Source organism: Sphaerodactylus townsendi, linkage group LG11 (genome assembly GCF_021028975.2).
Source record: "Sphaerodactylus townsendi isolate TG3544 linkage group LG11, MPM_Stown_v2.3, whole genome shotgun sequence".
In the NCBI taxonomy this organism is placed as follows: Eukaryota; Metazoa; Chordata; class Lepidosauria; order Squamata; family Sphaerodactylidae; genus Sphaerodactylus; species Sphaerodactylus townsendi.
The window spans coordinates 48,975,242-48,987,496 of NC_059435.1; the positions used below are offsets into that span (position 1 = coordinate 48,975,242).

The following is a 12,255-nucleotide window of genomic DNA, read 5'->3' on the forward strand; positions in this document are numbered from 1 at the left end:
CAGATGTTGGTAGGGAAGTATGGAAATATGCACTTTCCACTCCACATTTTCCCCAATGTTTTGTATGTGAATTTTTAGGGAAGACAGAGTCAAAGCATGTTTGCAAAAAGTTGCAGCAGAGTCAAGAAAACAAGCCTGGGGCATAAACAGTACAACATTCTGTATCCTAAAAATGGTATATTGAGGATAGATGCAGGCCATAACAACACCTAAAAAGTTGGAACCTCTCACTTAAAAGACTGAGCAAAACCCAAATGCTTTTTCCTGGCATGTGAAAGAAAGTAAGATAGATGCAAGGGAGGCCTCAAGATAGCAGGCATTCCAAAGGCAATACGTCACTCCTGGAAAAGTCTGGTCTATGATGCCACCTCCTTTGCAAATGGAGGCACAGGGAGCACAGGGCTTGAGAAGAGACTCATTACTGCTGGGCTGGACAGAGTGGAGGTGACAGTTGAGATATGATGGCTGCAGAGGCGTAGCTCCAAGGAGATGGGGTTGGTGGGGGCCCGACGCACTGGGCGCTCGCTTCTATGTGGGTGTGGTCAGGGCGTTCCGGGGCCGGGGCGGAGGATGCACCAGTGCACTGGGTGCTTTCCCCTTTTTCTACGCCTCTGGCTGGCTGTGAGACATTTCTCTCTTAAAGGTAAGAACTAGCACTTCAAATTCTGCTCAGGCAGCCAGTGCAGATATTTCAGCAAGGGGTGATTGATTATATAAATTGATATTCATGATAACTAACAGGAACATCCCTCTTGCCTTTGGAATGCCTGCTACCTTGAGGTCTCCCTTGCACCTATCTTACTTTCTTCCACATGCCAGGAAAACACATTTGGGTTTTGCTCAGTCTTTTAAGTGAGAGGTTCCATATTGAACATCAGCCGAGGGGAACAGGCAAGCTTCCTGGAGGCATCTATCCTTTCTCAGTTGGAAGAAGAATGCTAGGGTAGAGGGTTTAACCCAGGTGTGCTCTTGCCTGTGGCAGCATCAGGATGTTAGTGTCCTAGGGACTCCATCAACCGTGAGCTCCGAGCTGCTGTTTTCTTGGGCTGTACAGCTGGCCTTCTGTTACTGTGTTTTAAAATTATTGCTCTCAGGGGGAACCTGCTTTGATTTCCTTGTTGTTGTCACTTATTCAAAAGCTCAGCGTCTCATCCTGCACCGCAGCACATAGCTTGAAGCAGAACTGTGAGAACATTTTTTGCCTTTCTCAGTGGAACAGCTGACCACTCTGCCAAGGCCTCAGCCTTTGAGCCAGCAGGAAAATGTCTAGCATTTCTCTGTGAACGTTTCCTGTGACTGAGAGGAATTCCCAGGGTAGAAAGCCTTACGCTACAGGAGAATCCTGTCTGTACTTTAGGGGAAACTGAAATCAGATTTTCTCACAGCTTTTGACAACTAATTATAGCATTTTTTATTATTATACAGTTGCATCCTAAGCAAGTTTAGGTTTTAGATTACCTCTATATTAGATATTTATTAGATCTAGATCTGATAAATATCTAATAAAGTTTAGGTTTTAGATTACTTCTATATTAGATATTTATTAGATCTAGATCAGATTCGTCTTCGATGGATCCAGTTTCTGTGTCAGCCCAAAATCTATAACATTGTTGCTCCAAATTTGTTTGCAAATTAAACCATTATCTCTGGGGGAAAGTGACTCCTAGGTATGTGTACAGCACTAGCCAATGATTTGCTGGTATCAAGCCACAGGAAGTGCTTCAAAATTGGTGCTGCTTCCTTATTCTCACATGGTAACTGCAAGGATAGTTTGGACTGAAAAGAAGAGCCCTTAGAACATGTCCAGAGCATCCTTCTCTAAGTAGTGAACTGCCTTTCAGTTGCCAAGTCATTGTCTAGGGATAGAGTTTTTCCACTATGTCTGTCATCTCTTTGGCCCCTTCCGCACATGCAGAATAATGCACTTTCAATCCACTTTCACAATTGTTTGCAAGTGGATTTTGCTATTCTGCACAGCTGCAAAGTGCATTCAAAGTGGATTGAAAGTGCAGTATTCTGCACGTGCGGAAGTGGCTTTTGACTACCAGTCTGATGTTTTAAGGCAGCCATGACATCTAGTCACTAGCATAACGTGCAGCAATAGTTGAATCATATTGGTGCAGTGCTATGCAAAGTTACTCCAGTTTCTAGGTCTATTGAAATCAATGGGTTTTAGACTGGATTAACTCTTTGCAGGATTCATGGAATAGTCAGAGAACATTTTGTTTCTCTTGCATGGAAAGGTTTACCAGTGTGTCCTTGCTCTTCTGTAATGCAGAGTGGAGAAAAAGATGCAAATGAACAGGAGGGACCAAAAGATGCAACACAATACAGAGGCTCCACTTCTGAAATGTTCTTCATGAAACTGGAATTTAAAGGAGGGGAATATAGCACAATATGAAATTCCTGAGCAATAAACAAGAAATCCACTCAATTCTAGTTTTGGAGATGCCTTTTATTACAATGTTTACTTTTTGTAACATTACTTTTTGAAACATTCATAATTTCATTTTAGTAGATTAGGGGATTATGTTGAAAGACAGGGAAGATAGGACAGGAGAAAAGCAGCACTGAATTAAAAACAGGAGAGAAAAAAATTAATGCACAGTATCCTGTATCCTATTTTCTTTGACAGATTAATGTAGAATTGTTTTTTTTTTTGGGGGGGGGGGGAAGGGTTACTGTAACTGTACAAAATTACCCTTTATGCATCCATTGGGAGAAATCACATTTTGCCTTTGATATTTTGCTTAAGGGAATTGCTGGTCCTCCAGGTGAGCCTGGTCCAAAAGGTATTCAAGGAAAGAAGGTAAGATATACACGATACATACTTTTATAGGAGGGATAACAACGTGGAGAACTACTGTCAAAAGAATGCTAACAAAAATTCCGTGTGTACATTGGCCATTTAGCCATGATTTACATAGAGGTTTTTCTATTGCTAAGAAATGATATTGATCATCCTTGCCTGAGACAGGATGCAACTCATTCATTTGAATGAACCCACGCTTCCGCTTTTGAAAAACATTGTATCCCTCCCACTTTGTTTTCTTTTAGTGAATCCAGTTGTTATGAGTTTAGCTGTGCGAGCTGAGTCCTTCCGTCTTACAGTGGGTTGATTATTTGTAGATGCTGCACCTATTACTGTGTACACATGCCAGATTTCACTACATCTGGCAGAAAAAGGAAGTTAAATCACCCAAACTCTTGCATCAAAGCCATGAGAGTTTGCCATGTCATCCAACAGTGCATTCCAGTTCACAGGAAAGAATCTTTCAGCCGCAAGGTTGAAATTATTGTACTTGTAGAGCAGAATTAAATAATGAAATAGGTCTGCTCATAGATCATTCAAACTAGCCATACAACATGGTTTAACAGAGAGGCTAGTGAATGTGAATGATTGCCAAAGAAGGCCTAGAGGCCAACTACACAGGTCAGGAGCAGAATCAGTTACAAGAAATGGGACACAACCAAATTCATATAAGCAGGGCTAGGATTCACTGAAGGTTGAAAAGTAGTGAGGGTTCATCAGCCATCCACCCATGGTGACTCTAGCCATGCCCTGTTGGCTCGTCCCAGCATCTTCTATACTGAGGTTACATTAAAGGTATAGAGTACTATTATCAAACATTTTTAATGGGAAGCTAATTTTGTAGGTGTTTTAAGATTTTGTTTATATTTATTTTACAAAATGTATACTGCCTTTCTGTCCCCTATAAAGACACCAAAGGGGTTAACAAATTAAAATCATACATAAGAAAATCACATCTTAAAAACCATTAAAACCAACAAAAAACACATAAGTAAAACAATTAAAACCAGAGCTAAAATACACATACAGAAACAAAAGCAACAATTAAATCATTGGGCAGGAAAAAAGGATTGCTGAGGGATCTCCAAACAAAATTTAAAAAATCATTATCTGCTAGAACAAACAGATCTCCCTAGAAAGAGTTCCAGAGGTGGTTATTGTTGTTGTTGTTGTTGTTATATGTAACCATAAACAATTCATATCCATAAAAGAAAGGAAAAATAGAAAAGAAGAAAAAGATATTGAAATATACCGTAACCCGTGGTTTCATTCATCTTTGGAATGGTTACATGCCATATTGAACTGACTCATACATCTCTCCAATTTCTAAACACTATTAACTTTATCAGTGTATATGTTCCCTTACATGCTCCAATCCACACTTGGCCTTTTAGATGCAATATGCTGTTTCCAATGTTTTTAATAAACAATTCTTGCCACAGTTATTACATCCATGATAATACTATATAAATGCTTAGGGGACATAGGTACAAAATTTAACCACAAAGCAGGCAACGGAAGATGACCACAATGGTCAGATAGGTCCATATGAGAGTAGGTGGTCCTTCAGGTACGCTGGCTCCAAACCATAAAGGTCTTTAAATGTCAACAGCAGCATCTTGAGTTGTGCCTGGTTAGGCCATGACTGGAGTACTATGTTCCCTATGACCCATTCCAGTCAACATCCTGGCTGCAGCATTCTGCACTGATTTGAGCCTTTTTTGAGTGCAGCCTCAGGCAGAGTTTATTGGAGTAATATCTTCTAGATGTAGCCAGTGCATTCACCTCTGTGACCAGAACTTTTTCTGCTCAGGAAAGGCTGCAGCTGGCAAATCAATTGAAACTGGTAAAAGGCATTCCTGGCCACGGCTGCCACCTGCTTATCCAGCAGTTGCCCTGGATCCATGAGCACCTTCAGACGGTGGGGAATGCAACCCCATCCAGAATGGGTGACACAGAATGGATGTCCCCTTCTTTCATTCTTGCACTGTAGAACTTCCTTTTCAGAAGTCTTATTTTCTTAACTCATTTTGCGCAGTATTTTTCTTCCAAACCTTTCCAAGCAGATTTGCAGCTCATAATAAGCGCACTCCAGTGGTGGGATCCAAAAATTTTAATAACAGATTCCGATGGTGGTGGGATTCAAACAGTGGCGCCGCCGCACACACGCACCTCCAGTCCCTATTGGGCAGGGAGGTTGCTTTAGTAACCCCTTCTCGGCATGCAGAAAAAATTAGTAACCACTTCTAGAAAAGTTGTGAGAACTGGTTGGATCCCACCTCTGGTGCACTCTCCTCATCCCCTGTCACTGAATCCAGGAGATAGCATGCTTTGGAATCAGCCCTTTTAAACAGTTCCAACTCATGGGGATTTGGGGGCACTTCTTGCAGTCACGTGGGAGAGATTCTGAATAGCAAGAGCATGCATCATACAATCTTGCCAGATCAAAATATTTTGTTTATCCAAATGAGGGAGAGCAGGTAGAGTTGGATTACTTGCCTGGGCATATTGGTTTGGGGTTTGTACTGCACTGATGTTTACTGAAACAGTTGTTGCTGGGTTAGAGGCACTGACTGAGGCTTCTTCATCTGACATCTTGCTTCTTTAGGAGCTTCCTTTATGTAAGCAACTCGCAGTGCATCAGAGAGAAAAGCCAATCTAAACTTGGAGAAAGTAACAGAAGTTAGATATGGGGCAGCAGAAAGTCCCACCCATGATTTTAACCATCTATATAGAGTTGGAAGTCTTAAATTCTGTATCGAAAGAATATTTGGTGAACTTCATTTTTTGCTTCAAGTACCATTTCTAAAAGTTGGTCTGGGACTAAAACAATAGAAAAAGGGAACGTTTGGAACTGGTTCATAGTTATTGAGATCTCCTGGGGCTAGGAAAGGATTCTTAAGAAATGTGTTGCTATGTGTTGCTTCACATTCTGTTTCAAGACTGAGGCCACCATCCCTTTTCTCAAGGGGGCATTAACTACCTCTCAGACCCAGTCAGCTACCCCCTCTCCACTGACTGTAATAGCCAGGAAGGGGAAAGGTCATACAAACTGATCTCAGTCTTCGAAGGATCCTGGTCATACCCTCAGATTGAGGTCGATTCCCCATGGGGGAAATATCCTGGGATTGGACTGGGAACATAAAATACTAGTATCTTTTTATCCTGGTCTGTCCCTCCCCACCACAGCTGAGGTCTTGAGTTGAAACTGGGATCAAAATGTCCACCTCCTTTCCACGAGCCTGGGATCAGCTCGGTGGCTCTTTTGTTGCTAATTCTCTGATTGGCTGTTTCTCTCCCCCCCCCCCCCCATTATCATGGCTACTTATACATAGCTACATCATCACAAAGCATAGAGCTTCGTGGCCAAGAACAGCACACAAAAAAGGCATGTTCCAATTTTTTCCTTTGCATGGTCGTAGCTTTGTATCCAAGAAGAAGACATTTTAAAAAGGCACGCTCCCGCCCGCCCTGAGTCACCCATTCTGAGCATACCCAGGCCACTGTGTCCTGTGATTGGCTGACAGCTCAAATGGAGACTCAGCGTGGGAAAAATAACCCAGGATAATGGTTGACGATTCCCCACAATATCAGCCTTATCCTGGGATCGTCAGAAAAGATCCTGCTTCTTGGCGATTTTTGAAAATCCTGGGATGAAGAGGATATCGCAGGGCAGGGCCAGGACAGAGATGAATTTGGCCCGGGAGTTGTGGGGAGTCCCTCCTTGAACCGGGATGTCTACTGTGAGTATTCCGGGATATTTCCCCCATGGGGAATCGATTTAAATAAACTGAAACTTTCCCAGCTAGACAAGTTGGCATCCTGGCACCATCTGAACCTGTAGAATAACTGCTACTGTATATTTGTGATACTAATGTAAATTTATGATGGGCAATAGGATGGATTGTAGATAAATGCAGTACTGAAATGGCATCAGTTATTTTTTTCAATGTTAACAAAAGCTATGTTAATTCAATAAAGAACGTGGACATTATTGTGCATGATAAGATTTACACACTCTAAAAATATTTCAAACTCTTTGTAAAGCTTTCAGTTTGCAATGGCAGCATTGCAAACAGGTCTTGGGCCCCTTCCGCACATGCAGAATAATTCACTTTCAATCCACTTTCAATTCACTATGCAGCTGGATTTTACTGTACGAAATAGAATAATCCACTTGCAAACAATTGTGAAAGTGGATTGAAAGTGCATTATTCTGCATGTGTGGAAAGGACCTTGAAGTGCTTTCTGAGTTTTAAAAGGAGTTTATGATACAACAAATAGAAGCTGTGGAATGTGTGTTTCTCTGGAACCCATGAGATAATGAAATCAGGAGTTGCTGAATTCAGGAGTCACTCCCCTCCCATAGTGTGTTGGTGCACTATTCCAAATTTATATCAAAAAAGTTATTATGCTTCTCTTGAATATTTGAGCATTTGATATCTTAACATTTACCACTATCAGGGCTGGTGTTAATGACACTATTTTATAGTTGACTGTCAAGTCATTGAGAGTCTAATGAATGGTGCTTCTGTTGCCTTAGATGTGGGTGTGTTTTCTGTGAAACATCCTGGCTGTGTTTCTGGGCAACCAAAACAGTTGAAGACACAGAGGAACTGTATTCTATGTGGAAAATGTTTGGGACACAAAAGAGTTTTGGAATCTTGGTCTCCAATGCACTTTTGCCTTGTATTATTTTTTTTAAGTCTCTGTTTGCCTTCTTTTTTGCAAACCAATTTTACAGTCTTACAGCTCAGAAAATAAAATGGGGGGAAATAACTGTAAACATCCCACCTTTGTAGAATATTGCAATAACTTCTCATCCCATATTTCCTACTTTACTTACTCATGTGAGTAGGGGTGTGCAGAAAACAAATTTGGGAAAATTCAGATATATTGAATCTCTAAATTTCTGAGATTCCTGTATATTCCCGAATCCCCTTACCAGTATGTGGTTCTTTTCCCCCAGGGGATTTTTGGGAATTCAAAGAAACTCAGCTGCTCCATGCCTGGTTGTTTTGCCTGCTTGTTGGCTGGCGCCCAGATTATGTCTTTAAGCAGCATGCAGACACACTGCGGGAAGGGGGGCAGAATCATCCACAAAACCTGGAGAAATCTGACCGCTCTACTCTGAGGGCCAAAAAGGGGAATCCAAACAACTAGCCTTGCGATGGAGTCAGGGATTGGTAAGCGAGTGGAGGAAATACATGAGGGACACAGTGGCAGGAACAGAGTGCTGACCAGGTAGCTGCCCAACTGGCTTTGGAAACAACAGGCTTCTTCTGAAGCCTTCTTAAGGGGTTTCTGACATTGTGTTGTTTTTGGAACTTCAAGAATATAATGCAAGTTCATTGAAATTGCAGGGAGTGAAATTCTCCAGCTCCTAACTCCTGGGGTGGGGAGGGGGGCTGGCAGTTGAATGCGTCCTCCCCATATGACATGGAAGTTGCACCCAGGGCTTGAAATCCCTCTGTGGCCCCTCCTGACACTTGTGAACATTACATCGCTAGTTCTATATGAAATTGACAAAGCTGATCCAATAAACCATGTCTCTTTTGTATGTCTACTTCAACATTATATTGTTAGTTAGATATGACCAAGAGATTTTTTTAAAATTTCCTTTTGAAATCAGAGGAGGAAGGGAAAGAGAAAATGGCTAAAGGGGAGATTGGGCAATTACATGGAGGCATGGCTAAGGGCCAGGTGTTTGATGAGGTGTAGAAATAAAGACCATTTCAACATCTCATGCTCAAGAGAAGCTGGCTCAGAAACAGATGAACGCTTAGTGTTAAAGTACTTGGGAAAACAACAGAGGAAAAATGAAGGGAAAATATTTCTGGAACTAAACAGAGAAAAACATGTGGAATTCAAAGAGAAAAATGTAGCATTTGGAGGCAAGATATGTTGTAAATGACTTGTGAGGAAAAAGCATATGTTTATATAACTCTAGCATTTACTCCCTGTATTCTAAACTATTCAACAACAGCCAGCTCTTTTAATTGGAATGATCCAGACTGAGGCTTGCATATCTGCATTATTTAAATTTCAGAGGAACGAACTTGCTTGGGAGAAAGTTACTCAATAAAATGAACGGTTATTTACAACTCAATAAATGCCCATTCAGCTAGAAAAGGTCAGTGCTTTTTCATGTGTGTACTATGGTAGATAGACACTAAGTGGCCTCTGCAAATTCTGTTGCCTTTATACAAAGATTGGGCAGCTACTCTTTTTAAATTAAGTTTCCAGACACTTATGAATGGAGTCAAAGTCTGGCAGTTATTTATATGATGGCCATTCTTTCCAAGAGTATAAATAACAATCTGTTCTGAGGATAATGCCAGTACAGCAAGTCACTTTCCATGGAAGATGTTTTTTATTGTTGGGTAGTTGAAATAATGGTGGAATTAATGGAGCCCTGAGCACAAATATGGCATACAGAAATGCCATTGCAATGTATTGTCATTGAAGGTCGAAAGAATGAAGATTCCATTCTCATGCTACAAGGGCAAGTTCCCACGTTGATGAGTTACATTTTGTGCAAGATAATTTCTGTGACAATAGTAAACTGTATGCATCAATATAATTAATGCAGATTTTCGTAATTTTGTGCAACCTTGTATAACTTGTATGCCTTCAGATTACGCAGTCCTGGGCACTTCATTGGAAATAAGCCCCAATGAATAGAGCTGAGTAGGATTCTGTGTAGATCTGTTTTGGATTGCTTTTGTAGCTATCTGATGCACATGTGTCCCAAAGGGGAGAGGAGATGGGCTTTTTCATTTGCTTCCTTGTATGTGATACTTAACAGTATGTGTTACTATTATCAATTTTCTCTCAGTGACCATGATGACTAGAAACATACTGTGAAAAATTTATTTGTGAAGGAAGCCGCCCACTTTTGTCATAGTTAAAATGTAAATATTTACTTCAAGGAAGTAGACAGAAAGGAGGGGGAAACCCTACACTTAATTAAAAAAATACTTGTTACAGTTTGACTTTTCAACTTAATGCAGAAATGTGTTCATGGAAGCATATATGCTAACTATATTAACACCTTCTAAAAATTTGGTGAGAATCCAGTGGTTACTTGAAATGGACAAATTGAGTGTGTTTTACACAGCTGAGAAAAATCTTCTGAAATTATTTGACCTTCATGGGTTGGCCTTTGCATTCCACTCAGAGTTACATGCATGAACATAGTCCTCCCTGTCCAAGTTAGAACAAACCAGTGTTTTACATTAGGAACTATTATATTTGTGTTGAACAATATTAATGATTTTTTGTACAAGCTCTTCGGAAAAATCTATGAAGCAGAATGTCCACGTGAACAGCAGGAAACCCACTTGACAGGGAAACTGCCAAATCCAACTGTAAAGTTAAAATCCTGAATCAACAGAGAGATTTTGCATGTTAGCTTTTAGGATATAGGCTGAAGAGGACAATAATTATAAATCCTGGTATTGTAGGGATGCTGGTGAAGTTCTTAATCAACTGTATCAAGCCTAAAGTCATCTTTGTTTTATTCTTCTACTGTTTCAAAGTTCTCCTTTCTGTTATACAGTAAATATTTGTTTTGGTAAGACAAAGTCAGTGAAGGGGAATCCCATTTAGTTGTACTAGGCCCGTGGTGGCGAACCTTTGGCACTCCAGATGTTATGGACTACAATTCCCATCAGCCCCTGCCAGCATGGCCAATTGACAGGGGCTGATGGGAATTGTAGTCCATAACATCTGGAGTGCCAAAGGTTCGCCACCACTGTACTAGGCCAATAATTTCAAAACCATGGGATGTTGGGCAAGAGAAAGTTGATGGTATACCATGAGGAATGAATTAATTAAAGGGTCCTCCTCAGCCCAGAGTATTTGCCTATGTAAGATGCTGCTTGTTATAGCTTTGCATGAATTAGCATTATGGTTTTTATCCATTGCCCATAACCTGGAATGCATTTATCGTGTGAATGTTTAAAACCCATTTGAAATATGTGTTGATTAATAACTCCTATTTGGTTAATCGACAAAATTTTCAGAATAGGATATCTTTAATTATGTGAGAAAAATTGATAATATCTTATTTTTTTTACTAAAAATTATTATTTGTGGTGCTTTTATATGACCTGGTTAAATGAATCCTATCATACTACGGTATTTACAGTAGAAATTCTAACAAGGAAGTTAGAAATGACACAAATATTCTTATGTTATTCTTGGCTTCCCTCATGCTTCCTGCTGTTGGGAAATACTGAATTCTAGTCAACATTGACATCAGCATATTAACATCTTCACCCTCAACGAAACCATGTGTAGAACATGTAAGATCTTTAGAATCTCATTTTGTTCATAGGAAGTTTTAACCAAGTATTTTTAAAAATACCAAAAGAGATGCTACATGTCAAATACTGTAGGGCAACACTTTCAATATCCACTTAATTATTTGGATCAAGGATGGGTATTGAGATGAACTGAAATATTCCCAAGTGTGAGTGCCCAAATGACCATAACAACATAGGGAATCTTCTCTGCATGGAATTTTTAATTTGGAGGGTCTGCAGGATATTGTGGTCATATAAGTCATGGGCCTCTCAGGGCTTTCCCCCTTCAAACTACCATCAAACAAAATCTTCCTTTGATCTGCTAGAAAGAAGGAACTGTGGGGTGGTTGAAGGTAGAGCATTTATGTTGGCACTCCACCGAAAGCCATGAGTGGTGCTGAGGTCTGACTAACCTCTCCAGAAGTTCTGGAGACCTTCAAATTTGGCAGGTGATTTAGCTAGGACTTATCTTTGACCTGTAGTTCTGAAAACATCTAGGACCAGTAAGTGTTAGCTGCCTTGGCTTTAAAATGTACCTCTCCATACTTATTATCTTTTCTCCTGTATCTTTTATTCTTTTGTTGTTATAATGTTTTATGAAAAATTGATGAATTTTATTTAAAGAAAGAATTTGAATTCTAATCAACATCCCAATACTAATACCACCGAATAAACCAGAATAGGCTGCGAACTAAAGATCTAATACAGAGGAAATACTGTATTTTCTGTAAGCTTGAATGCTTAACACGTTATGTTGAAAGTAATTGAAATGCATTTATTTATGTTTCTGTTAAGGGGGAGCCAGGGCCAACAGGCCCTTATGGACCTCCTGGAGTTCCTGGTACTGGCTATCCAGGACCTAAGGTGACACATACAATCTACAGCAGTGGCATGTTTTCCTTTGTATTGGTGTTTATATTACATACCTTGGAGGTGTAAGAATGATATGTATGGAACATTGGGGTTTTTTGCATGCCGTTCTTCAGATGATTTGGTTTTTTTTGCTTCTTTTTTTAAAAAGAAAGGATTACCGAAATAAACAATTTGTTTAATTGTCAGAAATATGCATTATTGTTTGGATACCAGCCAACGTACAACGTTTGGATACCAGCCAACGTACAATATGTACAACGC

General features: G+C 40.1%; 1 protein-coding gene across 1 annotated transcript in view; it reads left to right on the forward strand.

The window, feature by feature from the left end:
* COL28A1 (collagen type XXVIII alpha 1 chain) overlaps window positions 1-12,255 on the forward strand; it is a 75,237-nt gene that overhangs the window by 20,713 nt on the left and 42,269 nt on the right. Inside the window, exons 11-12 of the mRNA XM_048510411.1 lie at window positions 2,756-2,809; window positions 11,917-11,985. Of these exons, the coding sequence (XP_048366368.1) occupies window positions 2,756-2,809; window positions 11,917-11,985 (123 nt within the window). The remainder of the gene's footprint in view (window positions 1-2,755; window positions 2,810-11,916; window positions 11,986-12,255) is intronic.